Consider the following 13,696-nt stretch of genomic DNA (forward strand, 5'->3'; position numbering starts at 1 on the left):
TTTTTGCACCCAAAATCATCACTTGGCCTGATTTATACGCTACAGAAAGATTGCCTCAAAGGCAATTTAACAGTTGTATACTAAACATAGCAATTCAATTGATTCGATTTCCTTGATTTTGAGATCGATTTTTTTTAATACTACAACATTTTCCGAGAAGATGTTATGATGAACAGTAATTGTAACTTTAATTTTTCGAAAATGTACTGGGGATCTACATTCACTGCTGGGACATGTTCTTGTTTTTTAGGTTATTTATAGGGTACCTTCATGAAGTGTTCATTTCATTTACCATTTTATAAATTAAACAAAATTTGTGAAGTTAAAATAAGTTTAAATATTTACCATTCAAATTGTGCAATTTGCTCTTCGATATTTTGAAATTGATTAGTTTCACAAAATGCCGCGAGTGGCGCTTAAGCGTTTGGTGCAAGCGTTTCTTTGGCAAGCGTTCGTATTGTTGCTTGGGCCACCCTTATTTATTTACATTCCATTCCTGACAGTTCTCGAAGCTCCAATTTTTTTAACCGGTTTGCATGTTTATTATCTAATCGTCAGTATCATGTTGTGAAATAAGACTACCAGAAGCTGTTGTACACAATCTTTACCACAGCGTAATTGTTTAAGTTTAAAAGTCGTATTATTTACGCTAGATAAAAAGTGTTTCTTTCAAAGCTAGCTTCTTCGCTTCTACAATGTCCCGCGCACAAGACGCCGTTGGTATTCTGCGGGGCCTTAAAATTGTGGCCGATGCTGTAGGCAAATCGCAATCCGAATACGCAAAGCACCTTTGGGCTAATTCGAGCGTACGTGAAGCACTCGAACAACAGCTAACTACCGGCGAACAATCAGTAAAGCAAGTTCTCAATAACCCGACGAAAGAGTTGGAAAAGGCCGGTGGAATGCTACGTGAAACTATCGAACGGACAGCAGTCGTTGCGGAAGGTTTGCGGCAACTAACCGTAGCTGCGATGCCAAAAGTTGGCCCTCTGTCTCCCGATGCCTTTTTGAGTCAGCGCATTCACGCATCTGGAACAGTGTCGGCAACAGCTACGGAACAACCGGGCGATATAGCCAGTTTGGACATTTCCAAGATAACGCTTAAAGAACTGGAATCAATTTTATCGGAACATAGCAAAAATCGTGAAATAAAATTAAGCTTAGACAACAGTAAGCCATCCAGCGCTAAAACCGAACCAGAACCAGTCATTGGGACAGAAAGCCCTGCTCCTCCACAGCAAACAACGGCATCACGCACCAATCTACCTCCAGAGCCGGCTCGTGCAACGAAAGCTTTTACACACGATAAGCAACAGATAGAAAAGATGATGCATTTTGTTTCCTCTTATGATAAGAATTCTTCTGTACCAGCACAGCCAGTTATGCCCCCGACTAACGCCGCAGTACAACCAATTGAATTACCTCAGCTAAGCACCGTGGCCAAGCAGCGAAAAGTGCCATCTTCTCGCGTAGCACGACTCGCATCATTTGGTGGATTATTCGCCGGTCTTGGGTTGGGTACGGTAAATGAACTCGCTAAAGGTGCTCTGGGCATTGGAGGAACGCTAGACGTGAAGCAAGCCCTGTTCAGTCCTACCAATGCCGAACGAATCGTCGACACACTCTGCAAGGTCCGTGGCGCTGCCCTGAAGCTGGGGCAAATCCTCAGCATTCAAGATTCGAACATCGTTTCACCGCAGCTGGTGAAAGCGTTCGAGCGTGTCCGGCAAGCGGCCGATTACATGCCAGACTGGCAGGTGGAGAAGCAACTCGTTAGTGAGCTTGGACCGGACTGGCGTTCGAAGTTGCAAAGCTTCGACCAAAAACCGTTTGCCGCTGCCTCAATCGGGCAGGTACATCGTGGCGTTCTGAAGGACGATGGGATGGAAGTAGCGATTAAGATTCAGTATCCCGGCGTAGCCAAAAGTATCGAAAGTGATATCGACAATTTGGTGTCGATGCTGAAGGTATGGGACGTGTTTCCGGCCGGTGTTTTCATCGACAATGTTGTAGCGGTGGCCAAGCGTGAGCTGGCCTGGGAGGTAGATTACACACGCGAGGCCGAGTACACGACACGGTTTGGCGAAATGATACGACACATGCCCGAATATCGTGTACCACGCGTGGTGAAGGAACTAACCTCCAAGAATGTGCTCACAACCGAGCTGGTCCCGGGTGTACCGATGGATCGATGCTTTGACATGAGGTAAGGCTAAACTAATGATTGAAGTTGACAAACTTGCACCAACCAAGACTAATGTTTGATGTTTTAGTCAAGAACATCGGAATCACATCGCATATTGCGTGATGAAGCTCTGCCTGAACGAGCTGTTCACCTTCCGATGCATGCAGACCGATCCGAATTGGTCCAACTTCCTTTACGACGCATCAACGAAACAGGTTATGCTGATTGACTTTGGTGCGACACGCTTCTACCAGAAAGCATTCATGGACGATTACTTAAAAGTAAGAACAACATACAAGCGTATTAGTCATTGTGCGTTTTGATACCACTCCCCCTTCCCTTATCTCGATGTAGGTTATTATTGCCGCCACAAAAAACGACCGCCAACAGATACTGGAGCTATCGCGCAAGATGGGCTTCCTTACTGGCTATGAAACGCCAGCAATGGAAAATGCACACATCGACGCAGTGCTCATACTGGGCGAAGTGTTTAGCGTACCGGGTGAGTTTGAATTTGGGCGGCAGAGCACCACAAAGAAGATAGCGGCACTAGTACCGGTAATGATCGCCCATCGGCTTTGCCCACCACCGGAAGAAATCTATTCACTGCACAGGAAGCTTTCCGGGGTGTTTCTCTTGTGCGCTCGGTTAAATGCGAAGATCGATTGTAAGCCTATATTTAACGAGGTGATGAACAATTATAAGTTTGAGTAAAGGCAAGGAATGCAGAGAACAAAATAAAACAATATGATAGAGTGATTTGTGTTTATAAGAATCGTTTTTATTTTAATACAGGAACGCTTGAATGACATCAAACTCATGCAGTTTCCATTCCGAAAGTAGCTGGCGCTCCTAAACTAACATTCGTCCATCAGTTGCCGTCCCTATCGTTTTTCGTTGTTTATTAGTTTTTGGTGTGATTTGACGAGAATACTATTTCTTAATGCTTAAGCTCAATGCCATGCTTTTCGGCCGAATCTTTCAAACAGGTCATAATGTCCAACGCCAACTCGCACCGATCATCGTTCGTTACATCCTTACAGTCGGCAGCGATCTGTTTCGCAATTTCGACCTTACTCTCATCGCCCTTCATGAGCATCTTTGCGATTTCGATGAATCCATCCTCCTGGAACGCATTCCCATTCGAGATACCGAACTGTTCCTGCATGCAAGCGGTCAAGCATTTCTGTGTGCGCGTATCGGGTATCTTATCGTTTACGAACCCTTCCACATCGTCGTCCGTTGCACCTTCTTTGGTTTTACACTCCGCTGCCAAACCACGGATCACTTCCTTTGCCTGCTCCACGTCTTCATCCTGATTCGCCTGTATGCACAAAGGAACGAAAAACATGAGACCGGGAACGATTGTATGAACGAGCTTTCAGGAACAATCCGTTACCTTCACATTGACCGTGCCTATCACGGCAAAACAGAACGCCACTAGAGCAATGCAGAACTTCATCGTAATGGATATGGACTGAAACTACACACCGTCCAGTACTAACATGTAATCTTTTATACATAGTAGGATCGCGACGATCGTTCATTCCAACACGTTAGCTGCTGAAACGATAGCGACAGTTGCATGTATATCTTTGTGTTTTTAGTACCAACCCCTAATTATAAGCATTACCTGCTGCTCTGCCCAACCTCCAGCATCCTCATCCTCAAAATCCAACTTCCGCTCAATTGATCAAAACACCTAGTGATGCTAACTTCCATCGACGTAAGTCACGTTAGAAGGGTGATTTTTCGTATTACCATCTGGTCGCAAATGATTATCGAATTGAGTTGGGAAGATCGTTGACGATAAAACACTCCAAACAGTTGTTTTGCATGCCAGGTGTCACACATTTTGATGAGTTTTAGACGACAATTTCCGTATGAATCAAGATTAATTACGGCATGCACTATTGATACCAAAAAAACAGTACCTTATTGACGGAAAATCGACTCCAACCAGCTCAATCGTATCCTTGTGTGCGCACCTACGCAATCGAACCATAATAGAGAAATTTGTAATGAGCAAACAGTTTAGAGACGATCCGTTTAAATTGTTTGCTAAGAAGTTACGTTGATGAAATTAAACGACTAAATCAACTCATCAACTAAACGAGGGCGTTTTTCATATAGAACTATATCCAACAAATGAAATGTTTGCTAGGAAATTTACAAGTTCAAATAACTTTTGTTATTTTTTGCGTCAATATTATACATTTTGTTTGAATCGAAGGTATAAATGTAGCGAGAATAAAATCGGGAGAGAAAATTTCTAAAGCCCTCAGCACATGGTAGAAATATGAACATCAGCCAGGAGCTTTTGGAGCTAACGCAGCGTGAAATTTTTATCGTCGACTTAAATAAACTTTTATTATGGATATGTAAGTTCATGGTAGGTACAATTGGAGGAACTGCTCACTTAAAACGTTTTATTTTTCTTGTAGTTAATCAACATTTGGTAACCTTTTTCTGTACCTGCATTGTGGTAGGCACAAACAACGTTGGACATTGGACGGCTGCTACTGAGCAATTCCCACATCCTGTTATAATAGTGAATTTGTCCAGCAATGAACGAAACGTTCTTCTGGAAGCAATCGAAAACGGATGTCAGGTAGTATGCGTTATTGTGACGGAACTTTTATTTTTCAGTTGTTTTTTTTCCCTGTTACCGTGCTCTAAATCAAGATCTAACCTTAACCCTGGCGCTCAGTAGATTACAGATTGATTCACGTATAAAAAAATCACATGTATTTTGAGCATGATTCATAGCGACAGCGTTCAACTACCGAGATAAAGTTCTCGATCGGATCTCGTGCGAAAATAGCAACAACCCACTAATTATTACATTAATTTAAAGCTATCACGCAACACCGCGTTCCTTCCTTCAACAGACCTTCATTCTGGCACAGTCGGCTGCCATCACGTTTTTGGATCAGTTTCACTACGTCCATGATCGCGCCACTGTACGATACTACCAGAAGCGCATCATCATCATACACGATGAAACCCTGGAAACTGGACGTGCCATCTTGGAACACAGTGCAATTCGTGATGTGATGGATTTGTTGCTGGTACACCCTCAACCAGATCAAAGGCGTGTGGATCTGTTGACGAATGAACCCGAAACAGACGAGTGGATGCTTTTGGATAGGTACCTTACATCCTCACCACCATCCCTCAACACAAATCTGTTCCCTAACAGGCGTACTAATCTGCGCGGACGTTACGTACGTCTTGCAATCTTCAACTACGAACCATACACAATATGGAACAGCGTGGAGAATTCGGACGATGCTAACGCATTCTACCAACAAAATCGTTCGTTGGCGATTGATGGTACAGAGTCCCGGCTGTTTGTTGAGTTTTGTGCCAAACTCAACTGTACCCTGGAGATCTCGCTAGATGAAGCAGGCGAATGGGGACAGATCTATGACAATCGAACGGGCGATGGAATTATTGGAGCAATAGTTGAGCGACGAGCTGATATCGGAGTTGGAGCCCTCTACTCTTGGTACCATGAGTCTTTGTTCCTGGCACTCTCGAAACCAATCTCACGTACCGGTGTCACGTGTATCGTTCCGAAACCTTTACCACTGTCCTCCTGGTTGATTGGTGTACTACCATTTTCAACATTTCTGTGGTTAGCCGTACTTGCAACCATTCTAGTATCCACCGTATTCGAAGTGATCATCAGCTTTGTAACGCAAAAGTTTAGAACCAGTGAGGTAATAATAGTTTGAAGTATTATTTACTTTGAAGGAGTCGTACTAATCCACACAAACATTGCACTTTTGCTACTATTCCACAGTCACATCGGGTGGATGTATGTGAATCCATGATGGGCATTATATCCATTTTCATTCTTCAGGCCGTACTGCTGCGCAACAATCGAAATCCGTACAGTTCGCAGATGATCTTGATTGGATCGCTGCTTTTCGTAGGTTTGATGATAGGAAACGCTTACAGTGGTGGACTGGCAAGTATTATGACGGTGCCACGCTACGAGAAATCGATCGACACTGTGCAGGATCTTGCCGATCGTAATCTACGCTGGGGTTCGACCCATGATGCCTGGATCTTCTCCATTCAACTCGCAACGCAGGTCCGTAACGCTTGAGGTCCGTTCCGTGTAAGGAAGTGCGTTACACAGATTTACGTTTTACGACTTCTTCCAGCCGACAATTGTGAGATTGTTGGAAAATTTCGTCACCTACCCGAAAGATGTACTGCACGCGAAGGCAAAACACCGAGATCTGGCGTACAGTATCGAACGTTTACCGTACGGACACTACGCTGTTGGTGACTACATTACGGACGACGTATCACACAACTACGAAATCATGCTCGAAGACATTTACTGGGAGAACTGTGTGGCAATGGCCACCAAAACCTGGCCGCTCATGAACGAACTGGACGAGCTGACGCTGGTCATTTTCCAGAGCGGAATACAGCGCTACTGGGAGGCGAAGGTAAGAAGCAGATAGAGGTGGTCCTTATGTACCTATAGCCACACACAACCTGACAAGAAGGTGTTACCCCTGTGGTCAGTATGGTGCAATTTAATCACCGAGCCAAACAGGGACAGATACTGTAACTATCGGCAAGAACTCGTGGCTTCTAATGCGCATGTATGGCTGCGAATCTTTGTTCAACCCCCTTCAAAAGGCACAGTATTGGCAAGCGGTAATTTTGGAACATGGACGACATTCAATACAGTGGCCAGTTTCCAGTGTTTAAAAACTACTTTAGCATATTGTCGATATTTGCATTTCTCCCTGCCTTTAAGAAATTCTCCTTCATATCCTTAGCCTGGAAACTAATTCATCTTCACCCATTTTTCTTCCCGAAAAGGTGGTGACAAAGTTTGCCGATAATAAGGTTCAGCACGACATCTCTATTTCGCGTCATTTCGACAATCCTGGTCCGATTGCGCTGCAACCATCGCACCTGGTTGGAGCGTTCTTTCTGCTGGGAGTTGGGCTCAGCTTGGGGTTGGTGTGCTTTCTGCTAGAGCTACTGTGGCACAGATTATCTATCAAGCAGCGAACGATGAAACAGCATGGGGTGGATCCGTACGAAGAATGAAAGACCCCTTGAGCTGCTGTTAGCAATGATATGCACGCCACATAGACCCTTTGGTAAGGAGCACTTTACGGTGCGTAGTATAGTACCCTCCACTATTAGGGGATGAAATGAATGTAAACAATTATTCCACCCCAAAAAAACAGCTGAAAGTGTTCTACGTACGTGATGACTGGCATGGTACACTCTATCACCCACCAAAACCTCTCCGAGGGTGATGCTTAACGGAACAACTTGCTGATCGGATTGCGTATAGGGTAGCTTACGTTAGATAAAGCCGATCGCGTGCAGGACGAATAATTTCCCATGCAACACCTGCACCTTGCAAACTATTTAGAAAGTCCTTGCGTCCTTTTCAAGGTTCGATTTAGTACGAGTGGAGATAGAGACACACACACACGAACACAATACCACACACAGGGAGCATAAAACGATTGAAGCACCCTAGTACAAAATGTTAGCCCCTTGCATACACGGACAGTTTTACAGCTGGAAGAACGCGTGGTTAAATCGTGGCAAAGTACGTGTGAAGTGCCGTAGATGCAGACATTTATTGGTGGTGTCAATTATTGTCGCATAGGAAAAACGATGGTACGTTTGAAACGATGAAGTAAAAGACAGTTTTAGATAAAGGGAGCAACTTTAATTTGTTACCCACAAAAATACAGGTACTTAAAGTAGATGAAATGAGGAAAATAATGCATAAAAACTAGTGTTGGAACTTATTCCAAAAATGCTGAGGTATGAAATAGAAATAGAAACAGAATAAAGAATCAGAGTCATTAATTCAGTTCAAAGATTAGTTCAGATTTATGAATCTGAATCAGATTCACTCAATTCACTAATAAAAACACAATGTTTGCACGTTTTTCGTTTGTGAGGATTCTTGAGGATATTGAGGTGCAGTAGTTGTGACATTCTCTTTCTTTGGCATAGTTGGATAGTCAAGACTACTGATAGAGATACTAACAGCTAGTTTAAATGAAATGCCATCGACAACTTTCGGTGAATTAGATCGAACGCCGAGACACAAGATCATCGGAATGCCATCATCATGCACTTAAGTCACGAAAATGTATCAATAAATACAATTTATGTGTTTTACAATTTCTTAGGATGCATATAACTAAAGTGAAATTTATATCTTTTCATTTACTTAAGTAAAATACACAAAAAAACACATTCAATTAAGTAAAAAACACAAATAAAGAAACATTTACAAAAATGTTGCTATGCTGCACAAGCATAAATAAAGTGTCCTTCCGAAACTCAGCCATCATCTGCTCATCGATCAATTGAAAATGAGACCAAACTATCTTACCTGTGCGGTATTCTAGGTACTTTGTCCTGTTCTGCTCGATACGCTTCACTGCACCTGCCACGCATAAGGTGCGTCGCGTGGCACACACTGAACGAAGTAAAAACTTCGCAGAACACATGGCTACGTCCACAAAGCATGGTGCGCCACTGTTTGAACGAACCTATCGGACCGACCTAGAGCAAATATCGTAGGTTTAACAAGACTGTGTACCACCGTGCCGTATGTAATGCTTGATAGTTTGAGCTAGGTAAAAGGTAAAAATGTTCGATTGTTCCTTTCAACTCACCGGAGAGTATCCGGACACGTGCTGAGGTCAAAGTTTGCTCTTAATTTTGCGTCTTTTGCCGGACAGTAAGGACCACGTAGAGTCCGGTTTGTTGAAGATTTTTCTTTTGTATTTCATTGTGAAATCGGTCGGTGAGAGGAATGACCGATTAGGGTTTGTGGTTGGAGAAATGGCCTACCACTTGGGCTACATAATGACGTCATAATGTCCTGTTTTCACATCGCAACTTTAACATCAGACCGGATGTTACCTTATATACCCGAACAGAAGGCATAATTCTTTCCTTTGGACCCCCTTCAGCACTATTTTTCCGTTTTGGAATCGTTTCCCTTTCCTTTTCTAACTTCCGCAAACGCATGTATTCGTTCTCACTCGTGCAAAGCACAGCCGAAGTCCATGTTCATTCTTTATTCATTACCGTTTCACGTACGAAGTCAGTCAATGGAACGACACGGGAAAGGGGCACCAATGGCCAGCAAAAAGGAGAACAGTTAAAATAAAAAGGAAAATAGAAAGCAAAAGGATCACTGAATATCGCTGGCGTCCTGGTGTTCCTGATGCAGGGAGGCAATGCAGACTGCCACACTTTCGGCTTTTCGTCGCCTTTCCAACTATACGTCCACAATTTCTATTACTAGGCTTAGTGAGCGTTGCTCAACCGTTAAACAACTTTAACATATGCACGAAACCCACATGCCCAAGCACTGTTTAAAGGCCCCAGCACATGATGCAATCGGCCAACGAAGGGAAAAGACCGACAGGGAACAAAAAGTATGTCCACACGACAGTATCCTTCAGAGGCGACACACGTTGGATCCGGAATAGAGCAGGACCTCTTCCCCGTGGGTTTTTAACGCGAAACGGAAAAGGACATCTGCCGAACTGGTACGATCGAACCTGGACGACGTGTTCATTTTTCCGACCATATTTACACACACTTACACAGCCATATGTATATCCTGGACCCTCTTCTCGATGCGAACAGGAGGTCAAACAGTGGAGGTGTCAGTAGTGTACCATTCAGTAGGGCAGTACGTATACTGCGTCTCTAGCAAACGGTCATCCCATCAGCGAGTGGAAAAGCAGAACCACCCTACCGAAAGCTAGAACAGGACAAACGGTGACTGTGCATCGACTGACCACTGCTGTAGCCTTACCGGAGCTTGGACCCCGAACAGTGAAACCTTTGTCCAGTCGGTCATTGTACGAAGGCGACAGCAGCAAACGGTTAACGTGGCTGTAAATGGTTAAAGGCGCGCGCATAACGAACAGAAAAAAAAATAAAGGATGGAAAATTCACCCCCAGATTTCCACCCCGCAGGTGGATTTAATCTTGCTGGAGAAAAAGTTTAATTAAATGTAAGCAAACAAAACAATAGTGCACTACAAAACAATAGTTTAAAACAGTGCTGAAGTGGTACATTCGTTTACTGGATCGAATCTCCAAATAATCGATGAATGCTGTCCATGATCGAATCGTTACGCGACATTACACATGAGCGAGCGTCAGTGCGCGTGTTTTCCGTTAAAATTTGTCATCGATCCTGAAGACCGTGAATGACCCTCCAGAAGGTAGTGAACGTAGTCCATTAAAAGGCTAGAAAAACTGCAATTCTAATGCTTTTAAACCGAGTGAAAGAAATGTGTGTTTTAAATAAAAATTTGCCAAGCGAATTGAACCACGAGAAAAGAAGTTTCTTGTCGGTCCGCTTGCGTGAATAATTAACAACGACCTGCGATGCGTTAGCACTTATGTGAGTTACGTGAAAGTGAAGCTTAAAAAAACGGGCTTTTTGAGCCTTAGTGAAACAATAGTAGTGCAACATTAGGTAGTGGTGCACATAAGCGCAAATCTATCATTTGCAAAGAAGTACGAAAATGATGACCGTTTTTCCCGGTTTGTTCAATGACGGATTAATGGCTCCCGTGGACCGTATACGCAGTGCGCAATTTCTACTGTCCCTTGGATAAAGCTGTGAGGTGGTAGTATATTGGTGTGTCTCTCAACGAACCTCGCACTATTCGCACGTCGCCATTTCGACGGTGATTGATTTGAGCAAACGCAATTCCGACAGAACGGGCTAGTAAGGATTTCTGATACGCAATCACACAATGACGCAACTGGAGGAAGACGACCTTTTGAACAACTTGCTGAAAATCCCTGGCACCATTATCATTTACAACAATGATATGAGCTGTAAGTAGCCGCTAAAAATAGTGTCACATTAAGTTCATCAATTTAAATATGACCTCAACAAATGTCTATTCTGCTCTGTCGGAACTTTTTTCAAATTAAGTACAATAAATGATAACAGGACAGTGGCATCTATTACTATTTCTAACTCATGTAGCTCGTTGCACCAACATATTCCCTAGCTCACGGTGAATGTCCTCTCTCCAAACATTTTCTTCCCTTACAGCCTATGATTACATACTAAATGCTCATAATGTAGCACTCCCGCTGACACCGGCGACTTCTACTGCCGGTTCAGCCACGTCGGAACAATCGGTGGACGACCTAAACAGCAGTGGATCGATCGATGCGGACGTGACACATTCGCCAAGTCCCATCAACCATAACAGCACCAATGGAGTTCCTCAGCTGGCGGTCGGTTCTCCTACCTCCATTGCACTGGAAACTCCTGGTAACTCCGAGCTGGATCACAGCTTCAGTAGTGTCGAAACATCTGAACCCGCCGTGTCGGAAATATTGGGAGAACCTAACGCAGCAGGCCTTACCGAAGAAACCGAGACAGACGAACTCGAATATGAAGAGATGGATACTGGAACCGGTCCCGGTGAATCGCGGGAAGAGGAGGATGACGATTCCGAACCGGAACTAACCAATCTGTCGTGGTTGACGGAGTTGAAGAACATCACGAACCTGACACCGTCGGACGCCCCACTTACGGATTTGCCAACGGCACGGTTTAATAAATTTATTGCACAAGTACGAAGGTATGTACCGTAGGGGAATGGGTTCGAACAAGGGTTTCGCTCGCCCGACACTATTCTATTTCTAATCTACCGTATTGGGCAGGAGCCGGGAAACATACGACAAGCGCAAAGAACAGTACACATCACTGTCGAGCTCGTTGGAAAAACCACCCTTCAACTATGCACAAATCATCGCCATGGCCATGTTGGAGGAGGGCCGCATGACGCTCAAGCAGATATGCAAATGGATACAGGAAAAGTTTTCCTACTACAAAGTGCACAAAAACTGGAATGTAGGTATCGCGATTCTTCGCTTACTGATGAAGAAATCCAAAAGCAGTATAATATTGTTTCTTACATTGCATTTCTCTCCAGAACTCCATCCGGCACAATTTGTCGTTGAGTTTTTTCTTTACCAAAGTACAACGGGCCAAAGATGAGAAGGGCAAGGGAGGCTACTGGGAACTATCTATGGATGTGTCAAAAAGCGAACGTCGGCGGGTACGTGTAAGGCAGCGGAACAAATCAAACAACAATGGCTCACAATGCAACCGTCGATCGTCATCGGCTCGTTTCGAACTGAAGCAAACAACGAACGGTACTGTTGATCATGCTGGCACCATCAACAACAACAACAACGAACAAACCGTCAACAACAATCTTCCTAAGTATCCGATAGCACCATCTTCTGAGGGAACGCTAGATGCGATCGCAACAACGTCACCAATAACGAACGATTGTGCTGGTGACTCGCAAGTAACGCACCGGGAACAGTTGACCACACTAGACAGCAACAATAACAGCTGTCCTCAGCCACAGGTCCTAGCTACACCTCTGCAGGTGCAGAACGTAATGATCGATATCATTGACAACTATAGCAAGTCAGCGATGGACACCGTTCTTCAGCCAGTACCGATCATTGCTACCGGTGAGCATGTTGGACAAACAGAGTTGTCTATCTTGCAGCCAGTTGCGGAACTACCAGTAAACGAGGAGCAACTGATGCGAGCTAGTGCGATGGTAGAAAGCTGCACGATTAACTTCGATTCCATCATCAACGGTGAAAATGGAGCCAGTATTTTCAACAATCTCAACGTGGACGAGGTAAGTAATGTTAAGCTGGCAAAATCCAGAAATCGGATATTATATTGAAGTGATGTCTCTTTACTCACGCAGATCTTCTCCGATAATGAAATTCCGCAGCCCGCGAACGACGACATCATTGTGCCATTCTTCAGTAACGTCCAGCAGGTCCAGGCGGGTCCAAACGTGGTGGTTGAAACCATTCCCTACTACCTACCCGACATGGGAAACTTCGATGAGAGTGATTTCGGGAACCTGATAAACATCAACGAGCAGGAAATTAGTGACGAGTTCCTAAACGAGCATGGTTTTCTCTAAAGAATTTTGATGCTGTTCTTGGTTTCTGAATTCCAAGCATTTTGTTCGTCATATAAACAGGTGTAATGTTTGCTCCCAAAATCCTCTTGCGGACATCAGAGTTTACTCTGTACAAACTATCAAGTAGGGTATCTAGTCTCGTACATTAATGGAGTTCAGTGGATGTTATGGTGTTTCGCTAGTGCGTTCAACATAATGTACAACCGTTACTCATTAGCAGTAGAATCTGTGCAAACTTTAAAGTAAGAACACACGAATTATTGTTCGATTCTAGCATGTAATGGGACAGTTTCACTGCTCAGTACACAACGCATCGATTTGTAGCGCGCTCTAGCTTTTTGGTCACAACATTCTTTGAACGAAAGCAGGTGTTCGTTCCTCTTCATCTGTAAATACATATTAAGTGAATGGATAAGTGATGGATAATATCAAATAAAAAGTTTTCATTTCATTTTCCAGAAATTTTCATTATACAATAACGTAC

The 13,696-nt window shown here is 43.8% G+C and overlaps 4 protein-coding genes across 4 annotated transcripts; 3 read left to right on the forward strand and 1 right to left on the reverse strand.

The window, feature by feature from the left end:
- The first annotated feature begins 383 nt into the window (after positions 1 to 383).
- On the forward strand, positions 384 to 2,999 carry LOC125764147 (atypical kinase COQ8B, mitochondrial). Its single transcript, XM_049428064.1, has 3 exons — positions 384 to 2,206; positions 2,274 to 2,466; positions 2,540 to 2,999. Exons 1-3 carry the CDS (start codon positions 696 to 698, stop codon positions 2,897 to 2,899), a joined length of 2,064 nt encoding a protein of 687 aa, XP_049284021.1. The 5' UTR covers positions 384 to 695; the 3' UTR covers positions 2,900 to 2,999.
- On the reverse strand, positions 2,945 to 3,713 carry LOC125764156 (general odorant-binding protein 19d-like). Its single transcript, XM_049428075.1, has 2 exons — positions 3,585 to 3,713; positions 2,945 to 3,509 (listed from the first exon to the last, which is right to left on the reverse strand). The coding sequence occupies exons 1-2, from the start codon at positions 3,645 to 3,647 to the stop codon at positions 3,126 to 3,128; spliced, it is 447 nt and encodes a 148-aa protein (XP_049284032.1). The 5' UTR covers positions 3,648 to 3,713; the 3' UTR covers positions 2,945 to 3,125.
- A 1,217-nt stretch (positions 3,714 to 4,930) lies between these two features.
- On the forward strand, positions 4,931 to 8,518 carry LOC125765523 (probable glutamate receptor). The gene is made up of 5 exons (XM_049430760.1): positions 4,931 to 4,941; positions 5,043 to 5,910; positions 5,994 to 6,287; positions 6,361 to 6,654; positions 7,037 to 8,518. Exons 1-5 carry the CDS (start codon positions 4,931 to 4,933, stop codon positions 7,268 to 7,270), a joined length of 1,701 nt encoding a protein of 566 aa, XP_049286717.1. The 3' UTR covers positions 7,271 to 8,518.
- A 25-nt stretch (positions 8,519 to 8,543) lies between these two features.
- LOC125764148 (forkhead box protein J1-A) lies at positions 8,544 to 13,684 on the forward strand. Its single transcript, XM_049428065.1, has 5 exons — positions 8,544 to 11,071; positions 11,295 to 11,832; positions 11,915 to 12,104; positions 12,187 to 12,915; positions 12,988 to 13,684. The coding sequence occupies exons 1-5, from the start codon at positions 10,987 to 10,989 to the stop codon at positions 13,210 to 13,212; spliced, it is 1,767 nt and encodes a 588-aa protein (XP_049284022.1). The 5' UTR covers positions 8,544 to 10,986; the 3' UTR covers positions 13,213 to 13,684.
- Positions 13,685 to 13,696: the final 12 nt, after the last annotated feature.

This window comes from Anopheles funestus, chromosome 2RL (genome assembly GCF_943734845.2).
Source record: "Anopheles funestus chromosome 2RL, idAnoFuneDA-416_04, whole genome shotgun sequence".
In the NCBI taxonomy this organism is placed as follows: Eukaryota; Metazoa; Arthropoda; class Insecta; order Diptera; family Culicidae; genus Anopheles; species Anopheles funestus.

What these genes read in the sequence shown, in the direction of transcription:
- LOC125764147 (XM_049428064.1), top strand. Translation starts at nt 696, where the DNA reads ATGTCCCGCGCACAAGACGCCGTTGGTATTCTGCGGGGCCTTAAAATT. An exon ending in GATCGATGCTTTGACATGAG is followed by an intron (nt 2,207 to 2,273) that starts GTAAGGCTAAAC and finishes TTGATGTTTTAG; the next exon opens with TCAAGAACATCGGAATCACA. An exon ending in TCATGGACGATTACTTAAAA is followed by an intron (nt 2,467 to 2,539) that starts GTAAGAACAACA and finishes ATCTCGATGTAG; the next exon opens with GTTATTATTGCCGCCACAAA.
- LOC125765523 (XM_049430760.1), top strand. An exon ending in CCATTCAACTCGCAACGCAG is followed by an intron (nt 6,288 to 6,360) that starts GTCCGTAACGCT and finishes GACTTCTTCCAG; the next exon opens with CCGACAATTGTGAGATTGTT. An exon ending in AGCGCTACTGGGAGGCGAAG is followed by an intron (nt 6,655 to 7,036) that starts GTAAGAAGCAGA and finishes CTTCCCGAAAAG; the next exon opens with GTGGTGACAAAGTTTGCCGA.
- LOC125764148 (XM_049428065.1), top strand. Translation starts at nt 10,987, where the DNA reads ATGACGCAACTGGAGGAAGACGACCTTTTGAACAACTTGCTGAAAATC. An exon ending in TTACAACAATGATATGAGCT is followed by an intron (nt 11,072 to 11,294) that starts GTAAGTAGCCGC and finishes CTTCCCTTACAG; the next exon opens with CCTATGATTACATACTAAAT. An exon ending in AAGTGCACAAAAACTGGAAT is followed by an intron (nt 12,105 to 12,186) that starts GTAGGTATCGCG and finishes ATTTCTCTCCAG; the next exon opens with AACTCCATCCGGCACAATTT.
- LOC125764156 (XM_049428075.1), bottom strand. Translation starts at nt 3,647, where the DNA reads ATGAAGTTCTGCATTGCTCTAGTGGCGTTCTGTTTTGCCGTGATAGGC. An exon ending in TAGGCACGGTCAATGTGAAG is followed by an intron (nt 3,510 to 3,584) that starts GTAACGGATTGT and finishes TTGTGCATACAG; the next exon opens with GCGAATCAGGATGAAGACGT.